The following is a 22,334-nucleotide window of genomic DNA, read 5'->3' as shown; positions in this document are numbered from 1 at the left end:
CCGTCTCAAACAATTCCGGTTCCGATTTGAAAATACCAAGAACCAGAGGAACCGGAATTGGTTCAGTCAAAGCATTGATTTGCAAGCCAAAGGATTCCTCTTTGGTTTGGAGCTATAAGCTGCCCTCACAGTCTAGTGGTAACCCGAGAGGTCACTCAAGTCAGGAAATACAGCCCGGTCAAGTGAGGCCAGAAAAACAAGCGAAAGAACGAGTAGGACTAGGAGAGGAATGCCTCCACTTAGGCCTTTAGGTTAGCGCTTGGGGCTCTATCCTCTAGACAGAGAGTAGACGGTTACCTAGAAAATTCATGAGCTAATATTCTATGTTCATTCACATGTTCATTGTATGTAAATTCCCGCTTGTTGACATGGTTCTAGTCTTGGTAAGGGTGCTTTCGGTGTTGATATTGAGAGCTAGTTCGGAGTTGGTCACTCTTGTGAAAGGTTTGATGACAATCAACGTTCTTTGCTTTCTATTGTTTCAACGCTCGAGGCTCTGTCTAAAGAAAACCAACGGTTTTGTTGATCCACTTCACCCACACAATTGAAAAGGAGTTTGTTTGGGTTTTGAAAGCCAGTACCATTTCGCGGCCGTACTTGTAGTTGATTTGGGAAACAGTCACCACTCTAAGTGATGTCGAAAGGGCCATAAATTTCGTCGTTAAAATGAAATGTAGCCAGCTGTAAATTCGCCAAAAATGGTACTTAGAATCGGATCACAAGTATTTACAAGAGAATGTGAATCCCTCAAATGTCACAATAATAACTCATAACTATTACTAGAGTGCAAATGTGCGAAAGACCATCCCGCTATTTCACGACGACAACGATATCTTTGAAAATAACAAGTCATTTTCCAATCATTTGTCAAACAAGGCACCAACTCTGAAAGTGACCTGAACTACCTTTATATTGACGTCTACGAGCAATGATCGCACAACCCATCTTAATCAGCAATGTCACTCTAAAACATGGATGCCACAGAAAAGTTTGAAAATTTCGCAAACAGTAAAGGTGATGAGTAATGTACTAGAGATGATAACCAAGAAATCTAGATCGTCGATGAAAAGATGAAGCAACGTATGAGCCATGTTAAGTATGGGCCAAGAGAAAGGGATAATCTAGTGAAAGACCACACAATTAAATAAGGATCACCCAAGTGAAATCACAAATGACTCTGACAGGGTACAGGGTACAGGTACAGAACTCTGCTCACTCAGCAATTGCAAGGTTTGAGACTATACTCTTAAGTTCATTCAGTCCAGAATTTCACAAAGGCATCCAAAAACGCTTTAAATACATCCCAAAGTGGGTTACCTTCTGGTCTGGTCTTTTTGGATTCACCTTCCCATGATTCACTGCCCAAAGAAACAATTGACGAGAAAAATTAATGATCCTGAAATGTCAATACTGCCATGTATTTGCATTTTCACAAGTAAAAAAGAAAACACTGAACTGTTACAACATATCCTTACAGATTAATTCTGTCCAAAGTTGGTTTGCTTCCTTTCTTCAAGCTACCGCTGGTCTGGACATCAACTTCATCTTCAATCACAACCACCTCTTTGGTTTTCGACTGCTCGCTACTACCACTGGTACTGTTGGAAATCTTTGTATGTAAGCTATCTGGAGCTTTGTCAGCCTGTAAATATGTACCAACAGTTGAAGTTTATAAGTCAATAAATCTGAAATTTCCACTCTGACATGTTTTGAACAATAATAGGTATAGCTATCTTCCCAACATTGTTAAGAAAAAAAAAGCATTTTCACTCAATGGTATGGGTAATCAAATCTTTACTATCACTATCAATCTACGAGACAATGTTAAAGCATTTCCAACCAACAATAATAACATCCATACTTGAAGAAGATAATATCACAATATGAAAACTGAGCACACATTTTAATCATGAATTGTGAAAATGCAAATACATGGCAATATTGACACTTCAGTTTTAAAGTATGATGGGTAATTAGGAGAAAATGGAGAAAAATCTACACACAACATTCCAATTTGGTACTACCTTAGTTCCTGCGGTTAGCTGGTTTTGGTCGGAGATCTCAGAGGTTGGAACATCTTTATGAGGTGATTTGACATTAAGGTCTGTGCTTCCTGTTTCATGCACAATACCTTCATTAAAGGTTGAGTAATTTGAGCTTTCAACTGATGGATCTATGGCATTTCCTAGTGCTTCATCCACTGGGCTGGATTTGTTTTCAACCAATGGACTTGAAAGATTCATCGCTACATTGTCATCCATGCTCTTCATGGAATATAATCCATCCACTTGCGAACTATCAACACCAGCTAACTCCAACCCTCTACTTCCCTTGTCCTCAGAAGACTTAGTCAAATCCGTTACTTCTTGTAACCTTCCATCCAAGCCCGGTGTCGCATTTACCGGCTTCAATGGGAATGTCTCCACTATCACATCTGCTGTTAAAGGATTCACATTAGACTTGGATGTTGCCCGAACATCTTCAGCATTCTTCTCTGCTTCCAAAGGTTCAACTGTCTGTGGTTCTGTACATGTTCGTTCCTCCCTTTCTTTATCTTTCCTATCCATCTGGCTACCATTGATTAGTCCATTGCCAAAACTCTGATATTCAGGCCCAATACAATGCCCATTCGAATCTATAGATTCAACAGCAACATGCTTCTCTATTTCCACAGGTCCATTTGCTTGTAACTCTGTACTTTTGGGTTCATTAAATTCTTTGTCATTCACTTCTATTTGAGTACTATTGATGATTCGTCCATTCTCAAACATCTGATGTTCAGGTGCAACTAAATGCCCATCGGAAGCGAAAACAAGTTGTTCAATTGCACCCTGATTTTGATTGGCGACGAACAGCAATTCATTTGATGATATTGACAAAGAATTTTGTGGTTCTGCAGCAATGGTACCCAATGGATTGTGTTCCCAGAACTGATCAATGGTCTGCTGCTCCTCTACAGTAAACTTAGCAGGACCAAGCACTCTATTTTCCTGAATTATATCTCGAACAATTTCTCGTACAGTGTAGAAAGACCCACCAACTTCTTTGTGGGTCAGATTAAGTGAAGGAAAACTCCCATTGTTTATTTTCTGATACCTGTAAGCAAGATTATTAAAAAGGCTGAACTTGCATGCTTTTAAGAATTTCACAAATGGAAACTAGAAATTCAGTAAAGTAAGACGGATGTGGAAGTCAATTGCAAGAAAACACACAATATCACTACCATATCCAAATGCTCCCATCAACTTCTAACAGGAAAGAATACTCCTGCATATGCCTATCAAAAGTTGGTCCAACTAAACATTATCACAAGTTCAACACAAGTATATGTTTTATTCTTACAAAACAGGAAGATCCTTTACTATAAGTTTCTCCATTTAAGTGAACTAAACATATAGAAAATAAAAGTAAAATGTTCGTAAAAGAGTGCTTCCACAGAATAAATTTTCTAGTATTCTCGGGTGAGTGAAAAAAAAACTCAGAATCATATGTCAATCAATTTGGCTGGCAACGAATCCAAGAATGCATTAATCTTCAAATTTAGTCAAAATCTATAAGTGGATATAAACGGTTATATATATTTTGTATATCCGTTTATGTACTCACAATAGTTACATGATTCTTGATCAATGTATAAATAACTACAATCATAGCTTAATTAAGATTTTGACAAAGCTTATCCAGAAGATAGAAACAGGGAACTAAAAATCGGCCCACACCTTAATAGTATACAGATGTACAAAGTATCCTATATTTATATTCAAGTACCCTGAGTAAAGAGTAAGGAGAAGATTAGTGCCCGTAATCCTAGTAGATTTCATCAGAACTACATTGTTTAGAAGATTAGTGATTTCTCTTTTCTTCTTCTCATAAGTTACAATAGTAGAAAATATAAACAATGAAACAATGATGTTATTACTTTTTTATAAAGGATTCAACCATTGCCTTCCTCTCTTCCTTTGAACGCCGAATTCTGGACCTCCTTCCTTCAGATTCATTATTTTTAGCTAGGGCGAATGTCTGCCCAACCCAACCACCCTTTATAGAATGCATTACACTCAAAGCTCAACACCTTCTGAAATTCAAGCCTGCACATACGTAATATTTATGAGATATAGAAAAGGTACTTATATAAAATCCTAATAAACAGATACTAAGAACTGAAACAAAAGAATTTTTGAAAAGAAAAGAAACAATGTGATATAAAACAGATCAAATAGTAAGGAAAGGCCAGTGAAGCCAATCCTGAACTTTAACGGAGAACCAAAATGAAGACATATATAAGCATCCGTAACCGTCATGAGTCATGAGTCTTACTTTCCACTTGGAAAAAAAAATGATCCTGACTGTACTATTATTATCAAAATCCACAAGCTTATCAGTCAAGAATGGAAGCTTAATTAAGTCATGAGAAAAAAAGGAAAAAATATGTAAAAATTTATACCACCTTTATCGTATTCAATACAGCTTACAGGGAGAAGAAGTGAAAAATTGATGGCGAAATTTCTTTTGTACATGAACAACAAAAACCAAGCACAACGACACCAAAAGCTGACCCAACACTTCTGGGAATCATGATTTCTTTGCAATTTGGTATCAAAATATCGGTATTCAAAACAAGATCATAAAGAAATTTCAATACAAGTGTAAGTTTCTCTTTTCAAATTTCAAATCCAAATTTCTTTCATTTCATCTGAAGTTCAGAAGAATAGACAGCCAGCAGAGGTAAAATGGGGAAATCAAAAAGAAGCCCAAGAAATCTTTTCTTCGATCAACCGGCCGCTGCGAGTAAATACGGTGAGCTTTGAGTAACTAAGTGAAGAAATTGAGTGTGAAAAGCATACACTAGAAGTGTGTTGTGTGTATCTGTATATATGCGTACAAAAGACAAGAATCAAAAATCAAGAGACAGCGACAGAAACAAAATCCAAGAACAACCCACATGGGAAAACATCTATATCAACAAAACCCAACAATCAAAACATGAATTTTACACAACTCAACAACTTACAGCTGCCATGCACTTCATTATGCCTAAATTCCAACAATTAAATTTAAAAAAAAAAATCTGGAAATGACAGTCAGAATAAAGCATAAATAATGGGGAGAGAGAAGAGCAGAAAGAGAGAAAGAGAGAGAGAGAGAGAGAGAGAGAGAGAGAATCACCTGAAGAGATGGGGACGATTACGTTTTGGGGTTTTTCCAAAACCCTACTACTACACTACTTACAGAGTGAGAGATGACAGAGATAAAAGCAGCAGCCAAAAGTCAAAACATATAAAAGGCAAGACAATGCCACTGTTGTTGAGTGGCAACATTGTAAATTGGCGAGGGTGTTTTTTATTTCTTTTTTTCTTTCTTTTTTTCTTTTTTTTATGCAATTGGCGAGGGTGTGTAAGGGGGCGGGAGATGTGTAAAACATTAGGTTTGGATAAAGAAATTTAAGATTATTAAGGAATTTTAAAATGACGAAAATTGAAATGACAGAATTTTATTTTTTAAAATTTATGAATTATCTTGTTTGGTTAACCTAAAAAAAAATGAAATTGAATATGAAATTTTTTTATTTTTAAACTTCAATCATAGCATTTAGAAAATGACATATATTTAACTAGAATTTAAACTTGGGAATTGGAGGTTCCAAAGTCCAAGTTTTTTTTTTTTTTACGCTAAAATTCTAAATTTCTATTGACACACCCCGACCCAGAAAGTCCACTTGGACCCTGAATCGAGCTGTGCTGGCCAACACCTGGAAGGTGACGAAGCCATAAAATGTGATAGTGTATAAAAAGTGAATAAATTTGAATCTAAAAGTGTCTAAGTACCAGAGTGCGCTACGAGGCCTTTTGGGAGCTCACTGGCTTCGGGTTCTGTAGGAACTTCGAAGTTAAGCGAGAAAGGGGCTAGAGCAATCCCATGATGGGTGACCCACTGGGAAGTTGCTCGTGAGTTCCCAAAAACAAAAACCGTGAGGGAATGGTAAGCCCAAAGCGAACAATACCCACAGGTCCCAGGATCGAAACCTGGCTCTGATACCAAATTATTCACATCCCTACCTAGCACGAGGCCTTTTGGGAGCTCACTGGCTTTGGGTTCCGTAGGAACTCCGAAGTTAAGCGAGTAGCGCGCGAGAGCATTCCCAGGATGGGTGACCCATCGGGAAGTTCTCGTGTGAGTTCCCAAAAACAAAACCGTGAGGGCGTGGTCGGGACCCAAAGCGGACAATATCGTGCTACGGTGGTGGAGCGGGCCCGGGAAGTGGTCCCCCTCGGGTCGGGATGTGACATCTATGCTTATGAATCTAAACAAGGAAATTAGTATATATCGATTTATAAATCCTTATTTTTATCTAAATTTTAAGTTTATTTTTTTTATCCAAATATAGTGTAAGTTAGAAGGGTGGTAATTGGCAAAATCATAAATACTCAATTCGGGTCGTTCTACAAACGTCCATGAGTGCAAATTTGGGTTAGACTTTGGTAGGGTAGAGGAAGAGAATAACCTTGTCAATTACTTTTGTATCCCTTTGTCTAATGACCAATAAGCCCTTACCAAATAAATGAAATTTATATTTAAAGTATTTTTTTTTAGTCACAATTGTCCATGAGATTGTCATAAGGAAAATTTTATTTAAACCTATGTAACATATTTCTACACTCAACTTAAATGTCAGATGTTAATTGTCTTTTTTACCCTAGTGCATAATTATCATCAAGTACCAAATGAATTAATAATAATATATCGATAAACTCACCCATTATAATTAAACGTTACCATGACTCCTTGTTTATCATACGTTCATTCTAACTGAAACCCTAATAACTTTTATAGAGAAAAACAAGTTTTTTTTTTTATAGTTGGATACTAATTTTGAACTTTTGAATCCTCTAACAAAAGTGTGAATCGATTTATGGAAATTTTTTGTTCATTTGATTTCGATTTTTTTTTTAAATTTTAGAATATGAGTATTTGGGTTTCAATTTTTTTTCGTCAATCCCGGTGTAGTTTGAACTTTCTACAACAGTCGTAAGCAAAAAAATTACGACTTTGTTGTTGTTTGTGGGATTTTCTAAAGCACATCTCTATGAATGTCGTGTTTGTTTCAATATTGAGTGTAACTATTGGTGTGTTTGTTTCAAGTACAGAATTATCTCTACTAAATAATAAAACACTCATTGTTAACCAAAATCCTATGAAGTTACCAGTTTAACCCTCTAATTAAGAAATGTGGAGCAGAAATGTAATTTCACACAACCAAAATTTGCTTTTTTTTTTGGGAGTTTTAACAAAAAAACTCGCTATACTGTTCACTTTAACGAAAAACCACATTTTTACACTAAAAAGTCAAATCTGGTTGGTACTATTCACTTTACCCTTTATTTTTCTTAGCGTTAAAACTCAAAGTTTTCAAGCCCTTTTCATTAGTTTTTTTTTTTTTTTCCAAAGCCTCACCTACATGTAATCCTAACATATCTCTATTAAAAAAAAAATTCTCACTCCCACATTCTCTATCACTGTCTTCCTCTCTCCTTCTATTTCAAAAAAAAAAATAAAAAAAAAAAAATTCACACACTTTATGTGTGCCCATATGCTAGTTAGTGATTAATTCCAAGAGTTCGGACCAACTGTGTCCATTTAGTTATTAGCTCTAAACAGTCACAATCTTGAGTCTTTGAGAAGATATAATAGTTTGTAACTGCTTATTCAACAACCACTTATGTAATGAAATCAAATACTGACCAAAACTAATTAAGATGAAAATTGGTTGGGGCAATTAGAATGCAGAAGGTAGATTACCTCATTAGAATTACATAAATTTGCAGAGAAAAAAGCTGGTCTGTGTAGAGAAGGTGATGCGTTATTATTGTGCTGGTGTTGATAGCAACCCAAGTAAATGGTTTGGTTGAGAGAGCATGAATTTTGGTTTGGTAGAGAGAGAAAGAAAATGGTATAAAGATAACTTTAAATTTTGTTTTGGGCAACAAAAAAAAAATTAAAATTTTAAATTACGTTTTGTTTTTTTTTTTTTTTTGGTAAACTGGAAATATTATTCTAGTGCAAAGGCTAAGTAAAGTTACACAGAGATCCAAACACAACTTAAGTACATAACAAAAAATTGGGCCTCAAAAGCACACAAAAAAGAGCCCAAAACAAGAAAACCCTAGCACCTTGCAGTCCCCAACAACAAAAAGGAGACCAGATTCTGAAATTAAACTCGCACAAATGGTAGAAGAACTCTCAAAGAGAGAGAAGTTTTCTCACCAAAACGGGAGAGAAGAAGTTATCCATTAGGCTATTTTGCCTAGGCAATTTTAAATTAGGTTTGGAATGGTAGTTTAATAAATTTTGGTTTAAAGAGGTATTAATTCTTTAATTAAAAAATAATAATATGGGCGTAAAGAGTAAGTTAAGTGTAGAAAGAGGTTATATGGGTTCAAATAAAATTTCTCTTGTCATAACTCCTCATTTTGGTCCATCAGACTGTCCACCATCAATCATTTGGTCATTCTATGAAAAATATCTCTTAAATTGAAGAAACCTTTTGCTCAAGTGAAGGAATTGATTTGATAAAAATACCCTCAAATTAATGGAGTTTTTCACAAAATGACCAAAATTATTGGCGTGGATAATCTTATGGACTACTTATATCGATTTTAAATCTCAGAGACTAAAGTGAGGAGTTATATCAATCTTAAAGAACATTTTTATTAAAAAGTGTTTAAAATATAGAACAGTTCAAATTGCAAACAATTTCAAGACCCATTGATTGAATAGTCCCAGCCACCATAAAGTCGTAGGCCTCCTTTAGTGGCTCGAGTATGGGTTAGAGCATCTCCAAATGAGACGTCAAATTCAAAACATCAAATTTCAATCTAATGGCTGACTTGATAATTTGACATATTGTCAATATTTTCCTTCCAACTGATAGGCCAAAATTTATTGCTTTATTTAAAAATAATAATAATAATAATAAAAGTTGGGTTGTTTTTTGTTTAAAAATAGTTAAATAATACTTAAATATACTAGCATTTAAGGTAAGGCAAGTGGAATGCCTGTGGAAATAGCAAAAACCATATTTGAAGGCAGCTTCAAATTTGACATCTCTTTGTCCATGTCAGCTTAGCCTTCTTTTCCATGTTAGCTTTAACATCTCGATTAGAGTAAACGATACGTCATTTGTTATTGTTATATGTCTATGTGGCATTTTTGACATCTCGTTTGGAGATGATCTTAATGAGAGCTCTTAGCTAAAATTTGTGGAGGATTTAAAAAATAATAATCAACTCCAATCATGCTCCCACTTGTAAGTGAAAAGTCTTAGATTAGATTTTCTCAAAAAGACAAATTTGAACTAAATTATTATAACTATTGTGAGGTTAGCTTACTCCCTACACCCGTAAGTACAGATAATGTCATATGTATTCCAATCATTATCCCTATTTACCTCCTAAGACGGTGAAAAAGAAAGAAAGGTCTAGCCGAAAGATTTATCAGTGTACCTTTGAACATAAGACGGTACATAAGGATGGCAACGATTCAGTTTGGAGACGGAAATGTTATATCCATCCCCATAACCATGAAAATTAATCATATTCATAACCACAAATTAATCATCGGGGATTATCCATAACCATACTCACTTGGTAATGCATATCCCATCGGTTAACGGTTATATCCATCTTCGTCAAAAACAAAAATTTATTTTGATCCAATTGACGCACAATAATTTAGTAGATATTAATTTCGTCATTAAATAGCCATGTAACATCCCACATCGCCCAAGGGAGTGGATCATGTAAGCCTTATATGTATATTCTCATATCTACCTAGTACGAGGTCTTTTGGAAGCTTACTGGCTTCGGGTTCCATAGGAACTCCGAAGTTAAGTGAATTCGGGCGAAAGCATTCCCAGGATGGGTAACCCATTGGGAAGTTCTTATGTGAGTTCCCAGAAACAAAACCGTGAGAGTGTAATAGGGGCCCAAAGCGGACAATATCGTGCTACAATAGAGTTGAGTCCGGGATGTGGTAGGGGTCCAAGCCGAGATGTGACAATTTGGTATCAGAGCCAATCCCTGGCTGAATGTGTGCTGACGAGGACGTCAGGGCCCTAAGGGGGGTGGATTGTAACATCCCACATCGCCCAGGGGAGTGGATCTGGTAAGCCTTATATGTATATTCTCATCTTTACCTAGCACGAGGCCTTTTGGGAGCTCACTGGCTTCGGGTTCTGTAGGAACTCCGAAGTTAAACGAGTTTGGGCGAGAGCATTCCCAGGATGGGTGACCCATTAGGAAGTTCTCGTGTGAGTTTCCAAAAACAAAACCGTGAGGGTGTGGTAGGGGCCCAAAGCGGACAATATCGTGCAGAGATGGAGTCGAGCTCGGAATGTGGTGGGGGTCTGGGCCGGGATGTGACAAGCCACGTCCAATAATAAAAAACATAACAATGATTGAATTTTGGCAAGTATAAAAATAGGAGTATTGAATAAAATAGTGTTAATGTTGGTTGTTGATATCTCCCATAAGCATGATATTTGGTGCATAATGAACATAGTATAGGGTTCAGCGAATACTATTATATTATATACTAAATATTTATGCGGTGATTAATGAATATGGTAATAGTAGTATAGGTTCACTCAAATATAAATATAATATTTATATATATATTATGGAAATTGTTATTAGCACTCCAAAAATCTCATTTGGCATTCCAAACTTTCTATAATTAGAAAGAAAAATGCATTTATGAGAGTGCAGAATGAGATTTTTGAAATGCTAATAACAGTTCCCTATTCTACTATATATTATATATATTATTCGGTTCAGATTCGGATTCAGGGATGGATATGAAGTGCTAATAACAGTTCCCTAAACCCCTGGTTGAAGTAAATTTTCTTAAAGAGCTTCCAAAAAACCATTTTTGATATATATATATATATATATATATATATATATATATATATATATATATATATATATTGTCAAAAGTAATTTTTATTACTAAGAGAGTATAAGTACATACAAGGGGGCCCAAATACACTTTAAACACAAAACAAAAAGTGAACGCCCAACACTAAACGAAAACCCAACCCGAGGGAAGAGCCCAAAACAGAAAACACAAAAGCAAAAAATCCCTAAAAGACTAGCTTCCTTCGCCGCCGTCAAAGTACCTGCCGTCGACCACAAGCCAGCATTCCATGCCCTAGAACGCACCAAACACAGCCCCATAATCAGAAAAGATGAAGGCTCCATCTTCCTCCACCAAGCACCACACAAATCAAAACTGCAGCCACCAAAGGAAGAAGCTAGTGGGAAAGAACTTTCCCCCAACAACAAAGCCGAAAACGACATACAACTGGAAGGTGGTGGTGCGTACACCCAAGCTGAAGCTCAACACACCTTCCGAGAAAGCTGCGAAATGCGGGCGAAAGATATGGTTGTAGAATCGGACATGTGTGAGAACGATGGAGGACAGAAGCAAATAGAAAAGTCAGAAGATGGCTGGATTAGAGTCATGGAGGTGGAAATACTTGAGGGAGAAGAAGAAAAAGAAGATTCGAAGTGGGACTTTCTAATTGAGGCCGATGCAAGGTAAGATCGGAGGCCATAAGGGGTGGATTACCAAGAAAAACGGGTCGAAATACATGGAGAAAGCCAGTCGCACAGATAAGGGAAGAGAGACAAAAGAAGAAGAAAAAGGGATGCCACCTACCCTGGTCACTACTAGGGCCGGCGACTGAGCGGGTTGACGGAATTAGGAGCACTCACACACCGGTGAGAAAGTCCTAAACACATCTATAAAACACAAAGAATGATTGAGATGCTCTTACCCTATAACATTTCTGCAGTTTTCCATTCATTCCATCGCTATGTACAACACAATGTGTAATAGGGATGGGACCAACATAGTCGGTTGGGCCAACACAAGTAGTTAATCTTGTCGAATCTTTCCCAACACGAACAATAAAATCGCTGGTCGATTCAGTGTGACAAAAATCAAAACAAGAAACTGCCAACAACTGCTTTTTATTTTAATCAAAATTTCCTATCAGCACTGCCAAAAGAATACATGATGCTGTCAATTTGTGAAAAAGAATTTCAACGAATGTTGTGTGTACTGCTCAAAAACCTGACATCTCTCTGCCACTTCAAATGCGACGGTAAATGCCCCACATGCTAAGTGAGCTGCCATCGCTGGAAAAGCTACCGTCTTCCATCCACTTTTAATATCTATATCCTGTCGGAGAAAAATACCTACAAAATCCGTCTTTCCAGACCATGCTGTCGCTGTTAGAAAGAATAAATCTTATCCTCAATCGTCGAGAGTCCTTTTCGCACTCCACAGTTGAGAAATAGCGTGTTCAGTAGATGTATCACAATTCGAGTGTGACGGAAACTAGACCATTTCAACTACAAGTATAACCTTTCTATCCTCCAAGTGACTTCTGTCTGTATCCATGCCTCATTCTTTCAAATAACTTTTCTTTTGTTTTCCTTTTCTTGTCCATCTTTAGTCTATATCTCTCTTCCCTCTCCCTCTCATAAATTCCTTGCCAATGCACTTCCCCGGTGAGTGGCCACAACCACATCTCCCTTGGATGATCACCGTCATCTGCAGCTTCTGCTAAATCTTCATCCATACTCTTTAGCAATGTACTATCAAAATACTTAGCCCACATAAATCCTTTCCGTAGCTCAACTGGGTGCTGCTCTTCCAGTGCACCAGAAATTGGATCTATAAAAACCATCTTTCGTCCACTATGATAAGCCCAGACATTCACAAGGACTTCTAATACCCGACAGTAACAATGCTTTTTCTGTTGATATTTAAAAAATGTAAGTAACGAATGTTAAACTCCATGTGAGACCAGAAAACGTGATCTAAATAACATACCTCAAGTTCTGAAGAACCCAACAAACAAATACTTCTATTGCCAGAATTGGCGTGTAAGGCATCCAGAGAATCAACAAACATCCTGTAGTTTAAATACAAAATTTCAGTTATATTAATCATCCGCAAGTTCCTTTGTCTCAGGAGCTGTAACAGAAAAGCAGAAAATGTTGTGATTAAATTACCGAGAAAACATGACAAACTCAACGAAGGAACGAGTTGGCATCACCCAACTATGCAAGGCAGACCAGTGACCACCATCTTCTGGCATGGGAGGGAGAGCTTCTGTATTTGAGGGCAAGTTATACATCCAACGAAATGCATCTTCAAAAACGTTTCTGCATTCATTTCAAGTAAAAAAAAAAAAAAAAAAAAAAATCATACTCTATCTTGATGAATTAATGAACTCATTGGCATTTGCTTTATGGATATAAGAAACCTAAATGCCTCATAAATCTGTGTGAATATCTATATGAATTAACGTTTTCCACATGCAGCCATGCACACATTTTGAGATTGACAATGCCCCCATCATTTGGGTTCATGAAAAACAAAATCTCTACACCTTCGTATTTCTATTTTTGTGCTTGACAATATTAGAGAGTAGTTGGCACATCAAGAAAATTAACTTTTGTAATCCATGATTCCTGTCAGCTTTGTTCACACAGCTTCCAAACTGAGGTCCACCGCCGAACCTGACAATTTCTAAGGGCAGGACACACTAGCAATTGCTAGATTGGTATCTTGGGGTTTTAGAGCTTAAGACCACACGGGAGAAACCAATGTGCCTCAGCCAGACCCACTGAGCTAACATCAAAGGTAAGTTGTGGTTGGGTTTAGTGTACTGTATACCCAAAATTTACTGTATAGAGTAACACAACTGGACTCATTATTCCATGGATTTTGGCTCTAAGTGTACCATTGGCATTGGATGACAATAGGGAACCTCACTCTCATAATACCAACATCCATTGTTTAAAAGGAAAACTAATGAAAAAGGCTTGAAAACTTTGAGTTTTAATGATAAGAACAAATTTTTGTACCGGACAGCCCTATGCGGCCACTGTCCCACCCACTGTGAGAGAGTGGTTGCATACAGCTGCCTCACCAAAGAATTCCTCATTCAAGGAGGTATCTCTGTGGAGCATGGCATCACTTATTAGATTCCCAAACCCTTGATAACAATCACAGTTATATCTCTCATTCACCAAATTTTCAACTAATATTCCATACAAGTACCTGCAGCGTCCCTCATTTAAGATGTCGCATGCAGACCAAAACGTGAGTGCATCTTTACTTCCTGTCACTCCACCATTCATGTTCAAGCGTCCCCAAAAGTATATCACATCACCTTTTGTGTTGTCTTGTATTGCTTCTTCCAAAACCCTTTCAGCTTTCTTGGACAAAGCAACCTGCTTTGAAAAACAATGATGAATATGATGGCAAACTAAAGAACAATGCATGCCTACATGCACTTATGAGGTGTTTGATTGACTGGACTAGGACTGATATGGGTTATTCAACACCAATATCAGCTTGGACCAGACATGGGGTTAATAAACAACTGATAAGCTGGGACCCTTATGCAGGCTTATTTTGTACCATTTAAAATGAGGGGCGTAAATAGAACCAACCCAACCCAAACAAATCCCATGTATCAAAACGTGCCCTAAAGAACAATATTATATGTATACAGAGTATAGATTATACACACACACCCCTACATAAATTCATACGTCAATCATTATGTACAAGTTTCAATACTTGTACCATATATGTGTCCTTGTAACTATACTTCTGTTCAATTTATCTGTCACCAAAACCATTCAAAGGAATCTAGAGTTTTGTGTGTCTATATAGGAATGTATGTTTGTAGGCAAACATGAGTCATCCATGCAAAATATGTCATAAAATGTTATATAGCTATTTATGATCCCGATTATTCTATATTTATTCAGAATCTTGTGTTCATCTATTTGCTTGGACGACAAGGATGGCAATTACATGACTATACTTTGTTTATTTATTTTTTTTTATTTTTTTGCAGCGACAATAATTAAACAGAAACCGATTAAATATACAGTTTGGACCACTGGACAAGATTGATTGTGGAACTTAAATGAGATTAGACAAATGCTTCTGAATAAAATTACCAAAAATAAGAAATACCTTACTACCAGCAGCACGCCAAGATTGAAACCCAATCCAAGGTCGCTTATGAACGCTATCCACCTTGTTTGCAATAGCAAACATTCCACCAATCTCACAGAGAATATTGCGATAGTAAGTTTCATTCAATACGGGAAGCCGGTCAACAGCATCCACATCATCTGATGTTGACCTCTGTGTTCTTTTTGACTACCACATACATTGTAGGATAATTTAAAAAACATTAGGCAACTGTTCAGATGTAAGCATTATTTTGAAACTTCAAAAAGAACTGGAGCTTTTGGATTAAAACAAAGTTTCTAGCTGTTAATTAAATGAAAGCATACAGTAAACGCAAGTTTAAAGCTTTCATCGTTGTCCTTACAAGAAATGCATCTTAATACAGCATAGGATATTAGAAAAGATGATAAGTTTAACCACGAGAATAGTGAAAATAATGAATCTTGAAGGTATTAAAAAACATACAGCATTTAAAAAAATAAAAAAAATAAAAAAAATAAAAAAAATAAAAAAAATAAAAAAAAAAGCAGAAAGAATAAAAAAGGAACTCACAAGGCTTAATCCACGGTACAGAGAGCCATGGTGCAAGAACGGCCAGGTCCCAGACCCACTGTATATCTCATAAATGCATACTGTCTGGCCTGTCCTCTCAAGTTCACCCTCATCCCTCTCATTTGCTTCAAATCTAAGCTTTTCAGCTTTTCGGGCATTACGATATATGTCATCCCATAAACCAGGATCTTTCTCCATTCTTTCTGATAGCTACAAGAAAGAATGTCCTGTTTCAGATGTCTTTCGAGAATGACTATATTAACATAAAATGGGAGGGAAAAGAAGAGTCGAAATTGACCTAGAGACACACAAGTTCTGTAGTTTCAGGAAATGACATACCTCCTCCATTTCTAATGTCTCATATTCTTCAGAGCTTACAATTTCCTTGAAGAGATCCCAATCCAATTGAGTTGGAATATCTAATGCCGAATCCCAAGTTACATTTTCAGAGATGTTTGGTGAGTAACCAAAACCCAACAAGTCTTCTTCTAGGGCATTAACAACACTAGTGTTTTTCCAGGATGACTGTTCATCAATGTTCATAACATTTCCTGTTCTGTAATCTATTTCATTCCCTAACAAATTCCACTCCCATGTACCCTGTTGAAGCTGAGAGATTGGCCCTGGCAGCAGAGCATCTGATGGAAAATTTAGCACATTCTCCAAAAGCCTTGCATAACCGGTTATGCATTCTGATGCCAGCAAGTTCGTAGCAAGCAGCCTTCCCGAAGAGGCAACCGTTCGAGCAAATTTAGAAAGTTTCCCATTTGAAATCATAAGTGAGAAAGCACTCATTAGAGCATCAGGATTATGTTTTGGGAAAAATATCATGTGAACTCCATCAACCACCTGTAATATCACAAATGTAAAAGACAATAAAACAGACACCTTCACTTGTATAAGAAAATTACTGTCAGGACAAAAAGAATTTGAATGAACTCACATATTTCTTCAAGACAAGAAAATCAGGTGCAATAACTGGGATCCCAAAGGTCATGGCACGGATAAGTAATGGCGGAAAACCCTGCAGATCTTGTGAAGAACCGTAGAGAACAATGTCAGCCATTAATAACACACTGTTCACATCACCATTCAAGCCATAATGCCGTACAGATCCATGAAGAAGTCCCAGATGTGAAGTAACTTCCTACACGAGAGATCAATGGATCAAAATGACTGAATAAATGCCAGTGCAAGAGTAAAACACGCCAGAAGATTAACCAGATATCACAATGAAATATACAAAGGACATCATTTTCAGTCACCGTTGTCATTCTGTCAGCAACCAGATTCATATCGCAATTTTTTTTTTTCAGTTGCCATTAGCCAGAAAAATCATTTGTTGGGAAAATAGAGGCGCTTGAATACATTAGATAAGATGCAAGAAGCTCAAATTGTTATGCGTACTGGGGCAACAGCATAATCCAGAGGCATCGATTAAGGCTAATTACCTGGAAAGCATCATCAGAGGCATTACCACATAAGAAAACAAATTTAAACGGCTCTCCTGCATCATCCCTCCTAGCATATTTTATTAGCAGTGGCCCTATAGAATGCATTGCCACAGCATAGTCCCATGAAAGCTCATCGTAGAAAAAAGAACTTCCAACAACTACAACCAGCGTATCATCTTCACTAAATCCATTTATCTTCCTCAACTGATTCTTGGAGTGGGTTTTTCTGTACCTTTCTGCAGCCCAAACATCTACTGGTGATCCCGGAATGACAAAGAAGTTTCCAGTGTCCAGAACACTATATAACATCTGACACAGGATGGAAGGAAAAAATAAGAAACTTTAAGAAACCACAGAACAATCATTTTGCAAAAATAATTAGGAATACAGTGCAACAAAATATTTTTAAAACAAAAGAAGGCAATATCTACCGGCAGAGTGAAATCTGGAAACACGACAATATTAGCTCTGCTAAAAGCACTTTTCCAATGAGAAATAAGATTCTTCAAGCCCATTTCTTCATATACGGGAAGCCGATTTGCAAGCGTATCTTCTTGAATTATCCATATCAGTGGTACTGAACAAAAAGGCTCCTGCATAAGGCTGCATGAATCTAAATCTCACTAATCATAGCAAGTTCAACTGAAGCAACTTTATGCATGCATTTCATTATGTGAAAGTACTAGCTTGGGTATGCTTTTACTTTTGGTATACTTAACTATGGTATGCTGCGGTTATAAAAGAAAAAAGAATGAGAAAAGAGAAGGTAGAAAATTCTTTATGAGAACATTTATATTGTTTCTGAAAGAATTAAAGAAAGACAAGAAATTTAAAATAGTAAAATGGAGCAGACCATGGGTTAAATTTATAAATAAATAAATAAAACCACGGCTGATTTAAGTTTACTGCCTCTCATGCCTCATCTTAAATACCTGCAGTAACCACGTCTTACCCTCAAAATCAAAAAATAAAAATAACAAAGGAATATATCATAAGTTTGTGGACTTAACAATTAGCTTTAATAATATATACTGCCTCTTGCCTTGACTCCAACTTCCCAAAAAGTTTTGTATCCAATCTATTGTTTATATTATTTTACCAAACCTCTCTCTCTTCCCCTCCCTCCTTCCTTGAAATATACCTTTTATTTATTGGTGTCTATCCCTAAAGGAAAGGATTTGAAAAGTTGCTACTACCAATGCTGCAGTTAGTCATAGTTACTCAGTCCTGATCAGGCGATATTGCTTCAAAACACAGGCGTGCTAATACCAAATATTTGTTGGCTACCCAAAAAACATAACTTATTATGGTACAAACTTTTTATATGCTCTGTAAATCTATAACAACTTCTAACATCTATTCCGAACTCCACGTGGTAATACAAAACATATATTAGACACATTCTTAGCAACTTCCATGTTTTGTATTTTCTCCCAAGTTGGGTTGCCATAAAATGAATAACAAATCAGTCTATACATATGATCAACCAAACAGTGAAAATACTATGGGTTTATGAGATGGGATATGAATGGATCCATGGTCATGTAGGTAGTGCATGCAAAAGAAATCCTCTTAAAGTTAATTACAGGACCATAGAAGGACTGTCATACAAACCCACCTTGAAATGGATTCTTTTGCTTCCAGTGAGTCAGCAATGACACCTCCAAAACTGTAGAAAGTAACAGGTGTCAATATCTTGCCAAGTAAACCAACCAAGGGTAAGGGTAAATTTTGAAGTTACTTCAGTATCAACAAATTTTGAAGACTTTCAGTCCAATTAAAAATAAAAAAACAAAAATTAGGGTAAAAAACCCCAAATGCAAAATAAGAGGCGAACGTACATTGACCAATCAATAAGCCCATAACTCTCCGGAGCTAAAATGGAAATCTGGCCATTAAATTGCTCCCACATTTTATGTGCTTTACCATTCGCTACAGAAAAAATCTGTTACATAGGCATTGCAAGAGCGCATAAGTAGCAGTTGAGTACATAGGTACTTATTTCTATGAATGACTTGATTTAGTAACACAATTAATTTGCACTTCTACTTCCTTTTCCCATACAAATGAGCAGCATATGCTACTAAGATAACAGGATCCACTTTATCCCCCTTGTAATCTTTAAGAACCCTCGCATCTTGTTCTATCCACACCACCCAAATACAACCATCACACACTGCAATTCCGTAAAAATTTTGCGTTCTCCCAATCCATTAGCAAAATGTCCTCAATTACCAAAGAAATACATGAAAATTTATTTTCTTTGGGGCATTGTTGTGGGCATCATTTTCCTGTGAAATTCCAAAATCAGCCTTTCTTCTTTATTCATGGGGATTGGAAGGCAGCTGTATCTTAATCCTACAATATTGTTTAGTTTAGCCATTTTGCAATTATAATTTGATAAACTGAAGGAAGTTATACGCATGGTTCTAGCACAGGGATTAAAGAGGTTGTTTATTTATCATCAGAAAACAGCTTGTTCCCAAAGTTTGGACCTCTCTGTTCTGCATTCACATTTAACTTACTAACGCTATCGCTCGAATAAAAAAAATAAAAATATTTTGTTTCTCATCAGATGGAAAAACAAAATTACGAGCACATTTGCACTAAGAACTGACCTTAAGTTCATAACCCAGTTTCTTGATATTCTTCATCACGGTAATCAACATCAAAGATTGTGGATCTTTCTTCATGTTTCCCAAGATCTGACAAGTATCAAAAGTAGGCACAACCAAAAGTGAAAATCAACTCGGTGCATAAAACTTGTTGAATTAAATAAGATTGCCTATTATGGTGAGTATGGTAGCCAATGATATTGAGGTACACATCTCCATATTCTAATTATTATATGAAAATAAAGATTTAAACAAGACAGGCAGCTTCAAGATACTTCTAACCATATATTTACATTCACAAGAAAATTGCATATACAATAAACATAGAAAGAGAGGACCAGATGTCTTAAACAAAGAAGAATGGCATACGAGATGAACACAAAGATCAAGCTTGCACATAACCATTAGCCACTCTATGCTTTAATACGAGGCAGCATTGTGACATACAGAAATCAAACGGAATGTTTTCCAATAAAATATACTGGTCCTGTGAGTTAGTAGAAGAGAATTACTAGTTATTAGAAGAAAATACTGAAAGCCCCTTACACTACCATAAACCGGCTAGCTAAGCTTCAAGCAGCCAAATTATTGAGACCAAAAGATTTAGCCTATTTATCAAAACAGGGTTTACCATAAACATACAGTCCAATATGTCATCCTGCCCAAAAAAAAAAGGTCTGAGGAGTTGGACTACTTCGTGCAATGAAAATTAGTTCTTCATTGTAAGATCTGCCTATTCTTGGTGGGCATCTGCTGCTTCAGAGTTTAAAGAGTTGGCATTTTCTGCTATCCACACCTCATAAATTTGTAATTAAATACGTCCCCGAAAACTGTCCTTCCACACGACACAATAAAACCAAACTAGTATGCCAGGACATGTTGCACCCCCTCCTTCATAGGCTTTTTTAAAGATTCAAGTGATACGGGTGGCATTCAAATATCTCTCCAAAATGAAAACATTACTACCCAAACACCTCATTTACCACTCTCATAAAGTACATTCTGATAGCATCAGCCTCTGCTGATAGCTCCAATTAATCTCCACCCCATTCCAACAAAATTGTTTTCTCCGTCGTAACCTATCCAAACCCAACGAAATAATCCCTCCTATTTCATTAGAGAAAACTGTACATCGGAACCATAAAATACATATTTTAATGCTAGGGAGATTAAAATTCTACTTTCCTTATTGGCCAGAATCAAAAATCTAGTTTACCAGCCCCTGATATGCTCCTATTGTCCAAAAGTGCTCAATTAAAAGACCTCAAGCACACTTTGATAAACACGATTACTACAAAATGTAATTTCAAATTTCAAATTCATAACAAACAATCCAGATTCAGGCAAATGCAGCAAGAAAATAACACTCACAAGAGCAAGCCTCGGCGGTCGAACACCAATCCTCGCCTCATTTCGAGCCCGATCAAGCCCATCACCCTCCACGACCCTCTTCGAAACCCTCCCAGGCATAAACCTCAAGGTGCTCCCAAACTTCAAGCCTTCCCTGAGCAAGCGCCCTCTCTCACTCCCTTGCCTGAAGACCAAGGTCATGGAGCTCTGCAACAGCATCGTGGCCACGGCGAACACAAAGAGCGCGAAGATGAGGACCGCGTAGAACGCCGACTTTCCTTTGAAGGGAAAAAGGCAGAGCAAGCCCTTGCGATAGAAGCGGTGGTGCGATCTCGGCGGGGGGCGAGGGAAAGGTTGTCGATCCGTGAAGAGCCCCCTGGGTCGGTCTCTCTGGTGGATAGGGTTAGGGTTCCGCTTGAAAGGAAAGCGATCGCGAATCGAGTGGAAGCCGAGATCGGTACCGCCATTGTCGTCGAGGATAGCTGGAGGAGACGATGAGTTCCGGCCCATTGCAAGGAGTTAATATTGTTCTTTTATCCTCGTAGGCTATTTTCCCGGCAAAGTGACGAGAAGCAGCCTCCGAGAGAGAGAGAAAGTAAAGGAGGTGATGGTGGGGTGCTGGTGCGATGTGGCATGGACATGGAGAGAAAGAGAGAGATAGCGAGATATATATACATGTGTGTGTGTGTGTATATATATATTTATATATGGAGAGAGAAAGAGAGAGAGAGAGATTCTACCTTCGAAGAGTTGAGGGACGGCCTCACCGGTGTTAATAGTGGGCCCTTTTGTTGCTTAGTTGCAAGTTAAATCATTTAACTTGTTGGACTTGATGGATCCAGTCCCATTGATGCTAACTTCATGTGACGGCTACGAAAGCCCAATAATAAGTTAAGGTTGAATTCAAAACTTATTCGTTTAACTTTTAATTAATTTTAGTCATAAACAATCAAATTATTTAGGATCCTTATCACAAACAGTTTTTGAAATTGACCCACATTATCAAGATAATTCCTGGCATTGAAAATCGATTAATGTAGTCCCTACAAAAATATCGCAAATCAATTTGGTATTTCCGTTTCAATTATGTCAAATATTATGTTATATGCTAATGTGGCATATAAATGGGTCCCACAAGATTTACGGGTTTTTATTGGTACCTGAAATTGATCCACACCATCAAAATGGTCCATAGAATTGAAAATCGATCAATGTAGTTCTTGAAAAGAGGTGTTATAAATCAATATAGTCATTCCGCCACATTTTTTTCAAAAATTTTGTTATGTGTTTATGTGAG

The 22,334-nt window shown here is 37.0% G+C and overlaps 2 protein-coding genes across 5 annotated transcripts; both read right to left on the bottom strand.

Moving 5' to 3' along the window:
- Positions 1 to 863: 863 nt before the first annotated feature.
- LOC137748643 (uncharacterized) lies at positions 864 to 5,240 on the bottom strand. Of its 2 annotated transcripts, none has more exons than XM_068488810.1 (5): positions 5,167 to 5,240; positions 3,940 to 4,088; positions 2,025 to 3,096; positions 1,476 to 1,642; positions 864 to 1,358 (listed from the first exon to the last, which is right to left on the bottom strand). In XM_068488810.1, exons 2-5 carry the CDS (start codon positions 3,996 to 3,998, stop codon positions 1,253 to 1,255), a joined length of 1,404 nt encoding a protein of 467 aa, XP_068344911.1. In that variant the 5' UTR covers positions 3,999 to 4,088; positions 5,167 to 5,240; the 3' UTR covers positions 864 to 1,252. The 2 variants fall into 2 exon arrangements, with proteins under 2 accessions (XP_068344911.1, XP_068344910.1); XM_068488809.1 differs by having other exon boundaries at positions 866 to 1,358; positions 3,920 to 4,088.
- Positions 5,241 to 12,012: 6,772 nt separating this feature from the next.
- On the bottom strand, positions 12,013 to 21,684 carry LOC137748473 (uncharacterized). Of its 3 annotated transcripts, XM_068488628.1 has the most exons (14): positions 21,059 to 21,684; positions 19,691 to 19,777; positions 18,914 to 19,017; positions 18,691 to 18,741; positions 17,504 to 17,675; positions 17,070 to 17,381; positions 16,562 to 16,765; positions 15,958 to 16,467; positions 15,619 to 15,828; positions 15,067 to 15,255; positions 14,137 to 14,309; positions 13,083 to 13,235; positions 12,901 to 12,982; positions 12,013 to 12,823 (listed from the first exon to the last, which is right to left on the bottom strand). In XM_068488628.1, exons 1-14 carry the CDS (start codon positions 21,545 to 21,547, stop codon positions 12,434 to 12,436), a joined length of 3,126 nt encoding a protein of 1,041 aa, XP_068344729.1. In that variant the 5' UTR covers positions 21,548 to 21,684; the 3' UTR covers positions 12,013 to 12,433. The 3 variants fall into 3 exon arrangements, with proteins under 3 accessions (XP_068344729.1, XP_068344730.1, XP_068344731.1); XM_068488629.1 differs by lacking the exon at positions 15,067 to 15,255; XM_068488630.1 differs by lacking the exon at positions 18,914 to 19,017 and having other exon boundaries at positions 21,059 to 21,116.
- Positions 21,685 to 22,334: the final 650 nt, after the last annotated feature.

The sequence above is a fragment of the Pyrus communis genome, chromosome 10 (assembly GCF_963583255.1).
Source record: "Pyrus communis chromosome 10, drPyrComm1.1, whole genome shotgun sequence".
Taxonomy (NCBI): domain Eukaryota; kingdom Viridiplantae; phylum Streptophyta; class Magnoliopsida; order Rosales; family Rosaceae; genus Pyrus; species Pyrus communis.
This window is presented reverse-complemented; position numbering and strand designations above follow the sequence as displayed.

Bases quoted from the DNA above. Each gene is read 5' to 3' on its own strand.
- LOC137748473 (XM_068488628.1), bottom strand. From the start codon at position 21,547: ATGGGCCGGAACTCATCGTCTCCTCCAGCTATCCTCGACGACAATGGC. The intron at 19,018-19,690 runs GTCAGTTCTTAG...CCTATGTAACAG, and splicing joins AACTGGGTTATGAACTTAAG to ATTTTTTCTGTAGCGAATGG. The intron at 16,766-17,069 runs GTAATTAGCCTT...TCTCTCGTGTAG, and splicing joins CCTCTGATGATGCTTTCCAG to GAAGTTACTTCACATCTGGG.
- LOC137748643 (XM_068488809.1), bottom strand. From the start codon at position 4,053: ATGCATTCTATAAAGGGTGGTTGGGTTGGGCAGACATTCGCCCTAGCT. The intron at 1,643-2,024 runs GTAGTACCAAAT...ACATATTTACAG, and splicing joins AGCTAACCGCAGGAACTAAG to GCTGACAAAGCTCCAGATAG. The intron at 1,359-1,475 runs GTAAGGATATGT...TTCTTTGGGCAG, and splicing joins ACTTTGGACAGAATTAATCT to TGAATCATGGGAAGGTGAAT.